The following is a 14,870-nucleotide window of genomic DNA, read 5'->3' on the forward strand; positions in this document are numbered from 1 at the left end:
TATCCATTTGGGGCTACCCCAAGCCAACTGGATTATAGGAAGAGCTGGCCCAGGCCCTCCCTCCTGCTCCTAGCCTTGAGTTAAACAGGCGAGGGGGAGAGGGCAGAGGGGAGGCAGGTGCGTTGCAGGGCTTCTCACTTTGCTCCTACCCGCTCCCCAGCACGACGGGCAAACTACACCATGTTCTCTGACAAGCCAGGCTTAGGGCGACCCTGTCACAAAGCCTCTTGCTTTAGTTTAACATGATTACTCCTGCCTCACGGGAGAGCTGAATATTATGCTTTCTAAGAGAAATGTTTAACATACATACTCTGTTCCCTGCTGAATGTTCATCGGGCCATTTCAGGAGAAGTGTTCTCTGAAACATGGCACGTTTCTGTCGTCAGTACTAGAGGAGGGAAGAAGGACGTGCAGGGAACTAGCTTCATTCAATAACTGCCCTGTGCCCAGCACTTTGTGGGGTCCCTCTGACATGCTAGGTCCTGGGGGTAGATGAGCAGAAGAATAAGAAACAGCTGCCCTCGTGGAGCACATATTCTGGCCGCCGAGACTGGACTGTGACCGTTTAAAGTTAACGTGCCTGCCCTGGCCGAGTGGCTCCGTCGGTTAGAGCGCCTCCCGTACACGGAAATGTTGTGGGACCAATTCCCAGTCAGAACTTGTGCATCCATGTTTCACTCTCACGTCGGTGTTTCTCTCTCTCCCTCTCCCTTCCTCTCTCTCTGAAATCAATAAAAGCATGTCCTCAGGTGAGGATTAAACTATATATAATAATAATAAAGTTAACATATTCTAACTTAAACAGGTTGACTTTTGTTCAGTTTAACCTTTGGTCGTTCAATGACGAGTGACGGAGTGCCAGCAGTGTATTCCTACTGCGGAGAGGACGGTGAGCAGTCAGACTCGATCCCTGCCCTCATGGAGTTTATGTCTGATCAATCATATTAAGTAACCGTGGATGGTAACTCTGACCACTTCTTTGAAGGGAGGTTCCCAGTGCTATGAGATGACATAATAGTGGGCACTGACCTAGTCCACAGGCCACGTGGAAAACTCCCTCTAAGCCAGTGGTTCTCAACCTTGGCTGCACATTAGAATCACCTGGGAATCTTTTTAAAATCCTGATTTCTGGGCCTCATCCTCCGGAAATTCTGTTTGTTACTAATGTTGTGGCCTCACCCCATAACAAAGAAACAGAATTGCCGGAGTCTGAGGCCCAGAAATCAGGATTTTAAAAGATTCCCAGGTGATTCTAATGTGCAGCCGAGGTTGAGAACCACTGCTCTAAGCAGAGGGGAGCAAGAGGAGAAATGCAGGAAAAGGCTAGACCTGTCACTAACCACAGGTGACAAGTCATCCCTTGGAATTTGGTTAATGTGAGTGAAGAACTAAACTTTTTATTTTAATTTTAAAATGAAGCAGCATAAATCTGAATATATTAATTATATGTAAAAATGAGAATATTTGACACATTTGGAGTTAAATAAAATATCATTCAAATGAACATCACCTGATTTTTGTTGTCGTTATTTACTTTTTAAAACATGGCTACCAGAAAATTCTAAGGGACATATGTGGCCCACATGTTTCCATTGGGCAGTGCCGGGCTGGACCGGGCAGATTTGGGTCCCAGGACAATGCAGCGAGGTGTGGTTGGAAGAAAATCACAGTTGGAGCCGGAGACCCATGGGTCCTGCCGGTGCACCCACTACGCACCCAGTAAACACCCCCTGAGTGACCGTGGGCTTGTTTCCTCATTTATCAAATAATAAACACACCGTTAGGCCCCCGGAGATCTAGCGTTGGCTCTCCAGAAGCTCTCCGCCCCCTGCTCCCTGGGAGGCCCTGAAGCGGCCCTGAGCCTCAGTTTCCCCGGCTTGCAGAGCCCGGTGAGATGGGGGCGGGGCGGTTACCGTGCTCCGGTCCGTCTCACCGGAAGACTTGGGCGGAATCCGACGAACTCGGGGCGGGTTTCGTCCCGGGTCCTCAGGGGACCCTGCGAGGTTCTGGGTGAGACAGGCGACCCCCGCGGCCCCCACATCCACCAGGAAGAGGTGCCCTTTGCTTTGTGGTCTTGGGGGGAGGAGGGAGAGGAGCCCCATTTTGCTACTGTGAGTCCGGGGGTTCTCCAGGCAACGCCCGGCGCAACCTCCACGCCCCCCCGCCCCACACAATGGAACTTTCGCGAGCCGCTGCCGGACGCGGTTACCATGGGGACGGCGCCCGCGGCCGGGGGAGACCAGACCAACGGGTCTGCGGGGAGGGCGAGTGTCGGTCCCGTCCCGTCCTGCATCGGGGGGACCTGTCAGTGACTCCAGGGGACAGTCCCTTTGCGGGGTCCCTCTGGCCCAGCGAGGGCAGCCCTCGTGCGTTCCTGGTGCTTCGCGAAGGCCCGTGTAGTGGACCGCGCCGCGCCGCCCCCCCCTTTCCCGGTGGTAGGTCTCGGGCGGGCTGCGCACGCGCGGCCGGCGGTGGCGGCGGGCCGGCCGGTGGTCCAGGCGCTGGTTTGGAACCCGGCTCCTGCGGCGGGCCAGGTACGTCTCCGCCCCGGGGTCTCCCGAGGGCCTGAGGCCGGGCGTTCCCCCGGGACCAGGGTGTTCGGCCAGCTGGAGCCGGACGGCCGGACGGACGGAGGGCGACGGACGGATTCACCGCAGGTGGCCGCCGCCCCTCCAAGTGTGTTTCCTTGATTTAAATTGGGATAGTGATTATTCATTTATATCGATGTATATATGTGTGTGTATATATGTATATGTATGTGTGTGTAGGGGGCGGGCAGGAGGCAGCCAATCAATGATTCTCTCTCATCATTGAAGTTTCTATCTCTTTATCCCTCTCCCTTCCTCTCTGAAATCAATAAAAATATTTTAAAAAGAGAAAAAAAAGAAAGAAATCCAGCATTGGGCCCAGCCATAGTGGACCCGCAGGAAGCAATACTAGTTAGTGTTTGTTACTGTGCCCTTTTCTTTTTTGAGTTAAAATCTTTCTTTCTGGATATTCCTGTTTCATTCTTGTTCTGCCCACTACAGACATAAAATTAATTGCCCTCCCTCTCCCACCCGTTTTATTTTCTCTCCAGCAGAAGCCATGCCAGGGCCTTCCACGGTGTTTTGGATGACGTGGTAGCACAGCTTAAAACGCCCTCAGCACCTTGGTCCCCACTGCTGTCCGTCCACCGCCAGCTGCATGCGTTCCGGTTTGTCCAAGTCCCAAAGTGCCGTGCCCAGGCCCAGAGGCCTTCATTCCATAGTCCGTGTGTCTCATCACAAACACACATCTACCAGTGAAACGCTCATGAGCACACACCCCTAAATATCTTTACTTTCATTTATTTAGGAATCATTTATACATATACTCTGTATTGTATATTGTAGAACGTCCAAAGAAACTTTTATCATTCATTTTAATGATATTAATTTCTACATCACTGAAAACAGCAGCTTTTCTACATGGTTTTTATTGAAAAGATGTCTTGCTAATTGTGATGGATTTATACTATGAGTTATTTAGTTAGTTAGTTAGTTAGTTAATCCTCACCCGAGGATATTTTTTACATTGATTTTTAGAGACAGTAGAAGGGAGGGGGAGAGACAGAGAGAGAAGCATCAATATGAGAGAGGCACATTGATTGCTTGCCACCAGCACATGCCCCAACCAGGTACGTGTGTTTGACCGGAATCGAACCTGGGACCCTTCAGTCTGTGGGCTGATGCTCTACCCACTGAGCCAAACCGGCTAGGGCTGAGTTGTTTTTTAATGATAGTTGATATAAAACCTTATTTCAAATAGTCTTGAAGTTCCCTTCTTTTTTGGTCTGCTTCTTGTCAGATATGATTACTGACAGTCCTCAGGTTACGTCGGACTCAACATACGTCGTTTCGTGGTTACGTTGCCATCTCCCATTTATAAAAAAAAAAGAAAGTTCCGTCATTTCGACGTATGTACATATGTGCTTTATGTTTTTTATTATTTATTTACCACAAGTAAAAAAGGTCAGGAATTGTTATCTTTCTTTTACATTTTTTTTACTGTTTCACTTCATTACTGCTGTGTATGTGCCCCATGTGAGTGACTAGGTGCTTATGTAGGTGGGTTCCGACGAAACCCGAGGACCTGCTGTAGCTCAGAAAGTGGTGAAAGGAGGTCTCAGACCTAGAACTAGGGGCCGGGAGAGCTCTGCTCCCTGTGCTTTCACTATTGTTATCGCCTGTCTACAGTTTCTTGGGATATTTTTAAGCTACTTGTGTGTTATGAGTTAAAACTGGGTAATGTATGGGGAGTAATGAACCTTGACCCCTGTCTCACACAATATACAAAGTTAATTCCAGATGATCATAGTCCTAAGTGTGAAAGTTAAACAATAAAAATTAATATACGAAAATGTCATTTTTGGAGTAGGCAAATTTTCTTAAATAGGACTCAAACACTAATTTAAAAAAAACATGGTAAATTAAATTCCATTAAAATCAAGAACTTCTTTCATCAAAAAGAAACCAATAAAACAAAAAGGCAACTTTCAGACTGGGAGAAGATATTTTCAGTATTCCCTATATACACAACAAAGAACTTGTATTCATCATATGTAAAGAACCCTTACAAATTAATAAAATAAAATAAAAAAAGATAGACAACCCAAAAGAAAAAAGGCAAAAACTTGAATAAGCATGTCACAAAGAGGGTATCCAAATGTCCAGTTAGCATATGAAAAAGTGTTCGATTTAATTAGTTACTAGGGAAAAGCAAATGAAACGCAATGTAATACCACCACGTATCTTCCAGAATGACAAAATAATGATAGGAAAGCCCTGGCCAGGGTGGCTGATTTGGTCGGAGCATCATCCCACACACTGAAAGGTCGTGGGTTTGATTCCCTCGTCAGGGCACATACCTAGGTATGGGGGTTTGATCCCTGGTGGGCCGATTGATATTTCTCTATCTCTCTCCCTTCCTCTCTCTCTATATATTTTTTAATTAAAAATAATAATAAAATGGAGTCTATGCAGTGGCTATTGCCTAGTGTGATTCTTACCAGTGTATGGGAATATGTTCCTTCTCCCAGACTGTAAATCTGGTGATGTCAACTTGTGACAAAATTTAAGACCGGCAAGTTAGGCGCTTGCCTGTGGGTAACATAACCTGCAGAGCCACACACACCTGTGTTCAAAATCCAGCTCCAGCTCAGGACCTTAGTCTTTCTGAACCTGATCTGTCAAGTGGGGAGGATGAGGGGAGCTAAGCAAAGGACGGCGAGACTTGAGATACTACCTGCAGAGGTCTTAGCGTACTGCCGACCTGGCACGTAGCGAGCAATCAACACGCGGGAGCCGTTACCAGGATTGTGAGTAGCCACCTACGATGTACGTTTCCCAGTTTCAGGACAGTGACATAAAATCACGGACCCGGCTGTCTGTACCCCTGACGTGTGCTGACGGAGCGCTGACGGTGCCTCGTGAGGCCGAAGATGCCTCTCTTTGGGAATACGTTCAGTCCGAAGAAGACGCCCCCTCGGAAGTCTGCCTCTCTCTCCAACCTGCATAACGTGAGTGTCGGTACTGGGGTCAGCCCGGTGTGCACGTGACAGGGTTGTCAGGTCTCTGTAGGGAAGTGGGGTTCTCCAGAGGCGTGCAAGTAGGAGAGCACCCTTTCACTCCTCTTGCTGTGGCTAAAATCAGTTTTAACTCCTACTTGCTCAAGAGCCTAATAAGCAGTCAACCTCGTGATGATTTCTGGCTCCAAATATTACCCAGTGTGACTTCACTTTAGTCCCAGGATGTGGCCAGGAATCGACTTGGTCGTGTCTAAGAATCAAATCATCCTGAAAGGATGTTTGCCCCCGTTCATGGCGTTCAGAAGGGTATGTCACAGCTCCCGCGCCGTTTCTGAGCTCCTCGGGGGCAGAGCGGTCACATGCCTCTCTGAGCACCCAGGACTGGTTCTGATGCGGGTGGGTGCGCAGTGCGTTGTAGAAACATCAGAAAAATACATTAAAAATACATACATAGCTTTTTCAGAAAACATCCTGGTGTATCAAGCAGTATGTTTCTTATAGTTTAGAATTTTTTGTTGCACTTACTTGATTGTCTGATTTTAAAAATATTAAATGTGCTGGGTGATGACTAGAGGAAAGAAGTGAGTTAGTTAGGAGAGGCGCTGGGCCTGGAGCCCGGGTGCCGGCGCCTTGTGAGCTAGCACGCAGCGTCTCCCCACAGCTGGATCGGTCCACCCGCGAAGTGGAGCTGGGCCTCGACTACGGAACCCCCACGATGAACCTGGCGGGACAAAGCCTGAAGTTTGAAAATGGCCATTGGGTAGCAGGTGGGCTGATTTCCTGCCATTTTGTCCAACAAGATGCTGGAGGGACTCCCCCCACCCCCTGGTAACAGCTGGTCTGTCTGCCCCCAGAGACCGGGATCAGTGGAGGTGTGGACCAGAGGGAGGCTCAGCGCCTCCGGAAGCGGAACCAGCAGCTGGAGGAAGAGAACAACCTCTTGCAGGTGAAGGTGGAGGTCCTGCTTGACATGGTGAGGACGGTGATGGGAAGGGCTGCCTGGGCTTGGCTTTGGCGGGAGGCTCCCCCCCAAGTCGGTCCATCCAGCTCGTACCCTCTGAGTGCCCGCTGGCCCGGGAACATTGAATCCAAAGATACAAAGGCAAATCGGGCACAGTCCCTACCTTCAAGCACTCATGGGCAGCGGGAGGGGGCAGTAAGCACAATGCCCGTGCCTCGGTAGGGCCTGGGGTCAGCACGTGGTAGAGAGTGACTCTGTCGAGACAGAAGGGCGCACATAGGAAGGGATATTTGAGCTGAATGTGGAACGATAAGAGGAGGGCGGGGCGGGGCTGACGCAGTCCAGGGAGGACCGCCTGCTCCTGAGCTGGAGATGTCCCGCGCCACACGGGCATTCGTCAGTGCCTGGCGGCACTGCCCGCGCGCACTCTGCATCGGCCTCCGTTTCCTGTGGCTGTAAGAACCAGCAGCCTGCTGGGCCTGGAGGTACAGGTGAAGGCTGATTGAGAGGCAGGAGAGCGGGCATGGAGTGGTTAGAGCCTGTGTCCTGGCTCCTCGCCCAGCTCCACGCTGCTCGTGTGTCTTTAGGCAAGTTACTCACCTGATCTGCGTGCAGAGCTCCGTTTCTTCAGCAATAAAATAGCCATGATGGCGGGCTGCGCCCTGTGGAGTTAATAGTACAAGTTGAAGTACTGGGAGCGTTAGTGGATTGCTCAGGAATGTAGCTCCTCTTTCACAGCAACTGACCTTTAGCGACGATGGCTCTGTCCCTGTCGGGAATATGAGTCCATTGAAAGATCCTGCTGAGGAAAGTGGCGTCCTTTTTTAAGCACCATCATGGGAGCTGCAGCTCAGAAGCAGCCAGTCCTTTAGCTTAGAATTACCAGTATCTGCCGTCTTCTCTTTTTTTTCAAATTATAAGAGCAAGTTTATTTAGACATTTACGGAGGTAGAAGTGAGCCGGCTGGGCTGTGTGGGCTCAGGAAACAAGTGACAGTAGCAAAAGAAGGGCCCTGGGAGCCTGGGAGAGGGAAAGGCAGAGGCAGTGCTCCGGAGGAAAGAGGGGAGGCGGGAGGGCAGCGTGCCCCCAGCCTTCTGTTCCCTGAGGCCTGCTGTCCTGAACAAGGTCAGTGCCAGGCGATCCTAGTGATCAAAACCGCTGACAGAGTGGAGTGTGAATGCTCTTAAGTGCTTGAGGTGGTCACCTTGTGCCCAGTCACAAAGGGGTTCCTTCCCGGCCGTGGTAGAGAAACCCCAAGCGCCTTTCCCCGTGGACAGGGCCAGCCTCGCAGACCTGAACGCAGCCCACAATGTCCTCCTCTCTGACAGCCCGCTGCTTTCCTTCCAGTTCTCTGAGACCACTGCCGAGTTCCAAATAATGAAGAGGGAACTGGAAGAACTGAAGAGTGTCAACCGGAGAAGGAAATGAAGACCCCAAGACGCTGGTTAGGAGAAGGGGGAGCACTCGGCTGATCGGAGGATTGGAATATCGCTGAGGTTTTTAAGCTGAAATGGTAGATTAGGCCCCTGGACAGCGGACCACAAATGGGGCCAAAGGCACTGGCACCCTTGAGCTGGCAATGGAAAGGTGATGACATCCTGGAGGCAAGCAGGGTTCCAGGCCAGGGCAGCACATAGCAATGTCCTCTGGCTGCCCAGCTCAGGGAGGCCAGGCTGTGAACGAGGTTTGGAGGATGCTAAGACTCTGGGTGCTCTCCAGTCACTTAACATATAAATGCACTTGTCCCAGCTTCACTCTCATTGGACGGACTCTCTTGGGAGAAGCAGCTGGAGTTCATCAGAGCATCCCTCACACTGGTGTTGGGGGCGTGGCCCCAGTTCTAAAGAGCGCTGACCTCCGCCCTTCAGGCCCCCTTCTGTGTGCTTTAAAGAGTGTTTGTTCCCCAAATCCACGTCCTCTGGCTTCAGTTTCTCAGCAGCATCACCAGTCTTCTATGCAACACTATATTTTTTGCTACTTTCTTGTTTATACTACTTTCCCCCCTTTTTTTTCAATAAAGATTTAAAAAATAAAAACAAAGTGTACTTTTTAAAAATATAGTTTATTGTCCAGACAGTATGGCTTAGTGATTGAGCGTCCATCCAGAAACCTCGAGGGTCGAGTTTCGATTCCTGGTCAGGGCACACGCCCAGGTTTCAGGCTCGATCCCCAGTGGGGGCATGCAGGAGGCAGCCGATTGATGATGTTTCTCTCATCAATGTTTCTCTCTCTCCCTCTCCCTTTTGCTCTCTAATCATCAATAAAAAAATAAAATCTATTTTTACTGATTTCAGAGAGAGGAAGGGAGAGAGAGAAACATCAATGAGAGAATCATTGATTGGCTGCCTCTTGCATGCCCGCTACTGGGGATCGAGCTTGAAACTCAGACATGGGAATTGAACTCTGACCTCCTAGTTCATGGCTCAATGATCAACCCCTGAGCCACATACTTCTTTAAATTAAATGATGTGACACAATCTCCATGATCAGAGTGAAAAAAAGAAGCATCAATTCTTGGAGAAGTGGAACCTGGAGCCTGAGCTGTTCCATCAGAGGTAGGATTTTCAGGCTGCGGGACACGTCCCCGCTGCAGGGGGAGCACTCCAGCGTCTGGGGCCTTGGCAGAGGCTGCCCTGGGACAGAAGCTGGCCGTCTTCCCCAGTTCCCTGCTCTCCGGGGAGCTGGGACTCTCCTGGTTCGGACAGGGACCAGGGCTGGCTTCCTGGAGGGGCAGTTTGCTGCCTGAGTCTGCGCTGAGCTGCGCTGCTGGAGGAAGGAGGCAGCCAGCCAGTCAGAGGCATTCAGCTGCCAAAGAGGGAGGGCACTGCGGGTGGGGACAGCGCCCAGGGATGGCAACCATGGGCAGCAAGTACATGGGGGGAGCTCGGTCCTTGCACACATTCTCACTTCCTCCTCAGCTCAGTCCTGTGGAGCACAGACTGTCAGCATGCCTATTTGCAGACAAGGAACCAGACTCCAGGAGTTTCAGAACCTGGGCTAGGATCATAGACTCCCAGCCACAGGGGAGGAGGAGCAAGGTGGGGCACGGCCCTAGTGCTGCTGTTTGTAGTCCATCCTACTGCCCACTCGATGGGGGATGGGTAGAAGCTCCAGCCCATAGGATACAAGTATACACAGGGCATAAGTCTCCAGGTGCAGGCACTGGGGCAATGGAGTTTGCTTGTTCCTAGGCCACTATGGTTAGCAAACACTTAAAGAGCACCCTTGATGCCAGGTACCTATTTCTAATTCTCACGAGGATTCGTCCATCGTATCATCCCCTGCTTTTAGCTGCAGAAAGCATCCCAGAAGGTGACAGCTGGAAGGGATAGAGCCGGGACTAAACCTTGGGAGTCATGAGAGCGGATTTGTTTGTCACAGTGATGTGGGTCCCCCTGCTCACCACCATGGGCACCTGACCGGCCGGAGCCGGAATGTGGGACAACTGCAGGGAAGAAGGACTTGGGAGCGATCATGGAGGCAAGCCATCGGCGAGTGTGAACAGGGGAATGCTGTGATCAACTTGGTTTCCAAAGGCTCCCTCTGGCTCCTAAGGTGAGAACAGACTGCAGGGGGCAAGGCTGGGACCAGGGAAGTGGCAGGAGAGGGAGTGAAGTGGGCAGACTCTAGACATGCATTGAAGGTGGAGCCCCCTGATGGGCTGTGGGGTGTGAGCTGAGTCAAAAATCATCCTATTGACGAAAGTCCCTTAAGTGAAAGGGAGGGAAAGTTACCCATTTCACCACTCTAACCCCCCCCCCCCCCCCATGGAGATGCTATATACTTTCAAGGTCTTACCTTTTTAGGCAGACACATTCTTCAGGTTCTGGCTAAAATTCTTCCTCCTCAAAGCCTGTATTAACCAAATCTACTGCTCACGGGGCGCCCGAGTAAAGAGTGCTATCCAGGGGACATTTATTATCTCTTGTAATCACTACAACAATTTCATGGCTTTCTGTGCCGAGTGTCAGATTAGGGAAGAATTGTTGCGGAAGAGCTGAGGTAGAAAGTCCTGGTGGTGTGAGAGGAGTGAGTGCAGGATCAGAGGCAATAGCCAGGGAGTTTTACAGTTTGAGGCCTAGCACGGGGTCCATATGCAGAATTATCCGGACAAGAGCTAGTGTGTGTTTCTATTGGGTGGGGGGTGGGGGGCTTCTCGCCCTAACCGGTTTGGCTCAGTGGATAGAGCGTCGGCCTGCGGACTCAAGGGTCCCAGGTTTGATTCTGGCCAAGGGCATGTACCTTGGTTGTGGGCACCTACCCAGTAGGGGGTGTGCAGGAGGCAGCTGATCGATGTTTCTCTCTCATCAATGTTTCTAGCTCTCTATCCCTCTCCCTTCCTCTCTGTAAAAAAATCAATAAAATATATATTTTAAAAAAACAACACACACTGAAACTCTCTATTCATTATACTAATTCCCACTTCCCCTCCCCCCAGCCCCTGGCAACCACTTTTTTACTTTCTTTGCTTTTAAGTATTCTGCTGATCTTTTAAAAAATATTTTTTTATTGATTTTTTTTTTTTTTTCTGAGAGAGAGAGAGAGAGAGAAAAGAGAGAAACATCTCCTGCAGGCCCCCTACTGGAGGTTGAGTCTGAAACCCAGGCATATGTCTCCTCCAGGAATCTGGGAATTGAACCGGGGACGTCTGGGTGCATGGGATGATGCCTCCCCTTGAGCCACACTGGCTCTGCGACCTTTAAATGTCTCATTGCCCAGGGCTCTGTCCTGTCTTCTCTTCCCATTCTGCCTTTTCCAGATCATCTCATCTACTCCCGAGGTTTTGAATACTCTGCACTGCCTGATTTCTCTTTTCTCCTCATCCCATGGCAATTTGTTAATTGTTGAAAGAGCTCTTTGGCCTCAAACACAGGATTTTTAAAAAATCATGCGTTGCTCTTGTGAATACTATAAACAAATTTAATGGGTTAAAGTTTTCCTAAAACTTCTTCACATTAGCATTGTGACTTTCTACTTGAAGTCCTGACGTCTGTACTTTCCACATAAGATTGCCTTTGCTATGTTGGTCTTCCAACATTTCATAAAAGAGCCCGTAAAAGAATCAAAAGCCATTGGCACTGGGTTCTCAAGCTGCCCTTGCATTGATGTAGATCAAGCATGTCAAACTCCCGGCCTGGGGGGCCACATGCTAAACGAGGCACGCGGCCCCGCCGACCGCGAGTTTGACATGCTTGATGTAGATCTAGCTGACTTAAAAAAATAAAAAGGTTAACATGCAAAAACATAATTCATAAGTGTGCAGCCCGATGAATTATCCAAAATGAATACACCCCTTTACACCACCCAGGGCAAGAACTTCACCAGCAGCCCCCCAAACGTTACTCTTCCGCCCCTTCCCAAGTACTAACCCCTTCTCCTCAAAGGGATCACTGTCCTTCTCACCATTGATAGATTTTGCCTGTTTTTGAACTTTATATAACAGAATCATCCAGTAGGCACCCTTTGTGACATGAAAACTTTCTGTAATCAGAGCTGCCCAGCCCATAGATGAAGGAAACCGAGGGCCGTATCTGGAGGAAGTGCAAGCTCTCCTACCCCCGATGGGTAAGTGCAGATAAGGATTTGGATGGTGCAATCCTGAGATTCTCCCATTCCACGGTCCATTGGCTAAAGATGTATATCAGATTACCCTTGTAATAATAACGTATGGGGCACATTATAAAAAGAAGCGTTTTCATCTATCATATAGGCAACATATTAAAATATGGCAAACACCTAATTTTGGGGAGGGTGTGGGGAAAAGGACACTTCATTCACTATTGTGAAACTATATACTTTCAAGGGCAATGAGCTAATACCTAGCAAAATTTTAAATGGTCATACTTTTCGGTAGCAAATCCACTTCCAGAAATCTATCCTCCAAAAATACAGTAACCCTGTACTGTGCCTCAATTTCTTCATTTCTAAGGTAAGGATAATAGTACCTCAACATACACACAGTGCCCGCTCCGGAAGCGATAACTCTTGCCTTTGTTTTAGTATACTGGGTCTGTTTATTTGATGTTTTCCCAAAAGACCAATTAACCTTCAAGTCTCTAACTTATTCCTACCAAACAGCACACCACTCAGGTAAATGAAACTAGGTGGGTGTTTCTCTAAGGGCGATCCCTGGGCAGCTTGTTAAAATGCAGGTTTCTGAGCCCACGCGGAACCCTCTGAACAGAATTCCTGCGGAAGGACCCAGACTTGAGCAAATCGCCCGGTTTTATTTCCCTGGAATCTCAGCCGCGTCCGACTGGGCTGAAGGCGGTGACGACTGCCGGCCAGAGGGCGTCGCTGTGGCCCCGCCCTCCTGATTCCAGCTCCCGGAAGGGCAGCTCTATGCTCGGCGCGACATTCGCCTCCTCTCTTCCGGTTCCGGTGTCCCTCCCTTCCTCCCTCCCCCCCTGCAGACATGGCTGCCATCGTCGCTGCCCCGGGTCCCGGTGCTCCCCTGCCCCCGGACGAAATGCTTCCGAAAGGCGATGCGGAGAAGACGGAGGAGGAGCTGGAAGAGGATGACGACGACGAGGTACTGGGGCCCAGCGGGCGAGGCGGGGAGCGGGGGTCCGCACAGGAGCGTCCGGCCCGGGGGTGTGGGCTCCGCGTGCTGCGGGATCAGGACACTGGCGCGTCGAGGAGCCTGGAGAGGTCGGAGCGGAGGCGTGTCCTGGGAGGCGGAGTTAGGGGCCCCGCTGGGCCCGGAGTGCGCTGGCTCCGGGGACGGTCGGCGTGCCCCGGCGCGCGGGGGGCTTTCCGCTGCTTCGGCCAAGACCCCGGCCTCCTCCACCACAGCCAGACGAGACCCTGTCGGAGAGACTCTGGGGTCTGACGGAGATGTTTCCGGAGAGGATCCGGTCCGCGGCCGGAGCCACTTTTGATCTCTCCCTCTTTGTGGCTCAAAAAATGTACAGGTAAGGGACAAGGGCAAAGACAGCGGGGGGTGCCTGGGGTGCCGTGAGGGAACGCGGGCGTTGGAAGGATCATACCTGGGTTGGAAGCCCGCCTGCCACCTAGATCGTGGAGTGACCTTGAACGTCTGGTCCCTTAGCCTTAGTCTCAATTTCCTTGTAAGTGGGGATTCTTGTTGGGTAGGATCTTGTTAGGCTCATTTCAGATTGTGTGAGATAATGAACGTATCGGTGAAATTGCTGTCACTAGCTACACAGCTCCCAGAACTCCTGTTTCTGGTAGGAGTATGGTGCAAGAGTTGGGTAGAGTATGTTTATCAAAAACGTTGCATCGGTGGCATGAGGAATTTGGTTCCTTCTCGGTGCAGCTGTCTGGCTTTGCCTCCCATCCTGCTCACATTCCCTTTGTAGGTTTTCCAGGGCAGCCTTGTGGATCGGGACAACTTCCTTCATGATCCTGGTTCTTCCTGTTGTCTTTGAGACTGAGAAGTTGCAAATGGAGCAACAGCAGCAACTGCAGCAGCGGCAGGTGAGCTCAGACAACACCTGAGTAGACCAGCAGTTAACGTGCAGGTAGAGCTTGGGATCTGGCCCTTGTGTTTTAGGTACTTGATTGTGCGGCCAGCATTGCTTTTGTAGACCTTGTCTGCCCCCATTAAATAGGAGGAAAAATGAGATCCCCAGGTCTGCATGGCGCCTTACATCTTTCCTTTCTGTTTCAGATACTCCTAGGGCCTAACACAGGGCTGTCAGGAGGAATGCCAGGGGCTCTACCTTCACTTCCTGGAAAGATCTAGATTGTTACTGCTCTATTTGACCTGTGTTGGCGGGAGAAGTTTGAAAATTCAATACTGTTTGAACTGCTGATTTTTTTCTTATTCTTTTGGGCACAAAAATAAACCTGGTTGGGAAAATGTCCCGTTCATTGTCTCATGGAGACTCCCAACTTGCAGCTGTGCCCTCCAAGCTTTCCTGGCTGACTTCTCTCCTCACTCTGACACCAGAGTGCATCGATGCAGATGGTCACTCCAACTCCGGCCATCCCCTCACTAAATCACTCCTCACCAGAAGGTCTCCTCAGTGTCTGCTTGTGGAGTAGGAACTGATGCCACTGGGAAGGATGTACCCCTGACCATTAACGACGGTTCTGTTTTGACATGCACTATATGAAATACAAAATGCATTACAGCTGTAGTGTAAAAGCAGCCACTGTGAATTTGTATGTTGGAAACGAGGGAGGGCCAGCAGTTTTAACCACAGGATGGGTACTGTGGAGGGCAGAGCAGGAGCTCACGTCCTGTGTGCATTTTGGCCATTAGACCTGTGTGTCTAAAAGAGAAAAAAAAGTCAGTGCTCACTTTTGTAATTAAATATTTAAAATGATTCCAGCCAAGTGTCAAGCATGTGTTTCTGGATATGCACCTCAAAACTTAGACCATTTTAGAAGGAC

The 14,870-nt window shown here is 50.3% G+C and overlaps 2 protein-coding genes across 8 annotated transcripts; both read left to right on the top strand.

Moving 5' to 3' along the window:
- The first annotated feature begins 2,472 nt into the window (after positions 1-2,472).
- Positions 2,473-8,545, top strand: CBY1 (chibby family member 1, beta catenin antagonist). Of its 7 annotated transcripts, none has more exons than XM_023747875.1 (6): positions 2,473-2,534; positions 3,080-3,196; positions 5,371-5,539; positions 6,210-6,315; positions 6,403-6,521; positions 7,857-8,545. In XM_023747875.1, the coding sequence occupies exons 3-6, from the start codon at positions 5,462-5,464 to the stop codon at positions 7,935-7,937; spliced, it is 384 nt and encodes a 127-aa protein (XP_023603643.1). In that variant the 5' UTR covers positions 2,473-2,534; positions 3,080-3,196; positions 5,371-5,461; the 3' UTR covers positions 7,938-8,545. The 7 variants fall into 7 exon arrangements, with proteins under 7 accessions (XP_023603643.1, XP_014304603.1, XP_014304608.1 ...); XM_014449117.2 differs by having other exon boundaries at positions 5,377-5,539; XM_014449122.2 differs by having other exon boundaries at positions 5,377-5,539; positions 6,403-6,494.
- Positions 8,546-12,880: 4,335 nt separating this feature from the next.
- TOMM22 (translocase of outer mitochondrial membrane 22) lies at positions 12,881-14,622 on the top strand. Its single transcript, XM_006107132.3, has 4 exons — positions 12,881-13,041; positions 13,305-13,423; positions 13,832-13,949; positions 14,143-14,622. The coding sequence occupies exons 1-4, from the start codon at positions 12,925-12,927 to the stop codon at positions 14,215-14,217; spliced, it is 429 nt and encodes a 142-aa protein (XP_006107194.1). The 5' UTR covers positions 12,881-12,924; the 3' UTR covers positions 14,218-14,622.
- Positions 14,623-14,870: the final 248 nt, after the last annotated feature.

The sequence above is a fragment of the Myotis lucifugus genome, unplaced genomic scaffold, assembly GCF_000147115.1.
Source record: "Myotis lucifugus unplaced genomic scaffold, Myoluc2.0 scaffold_1026, whole genome shotgun sequence".
NCBI classification, from domain to species: Eukaryota; Metazoa; Chordata; class Mammalia; order Chiroptera; family Vespertilionidae; genus Myotis; species Myotis lucifugus.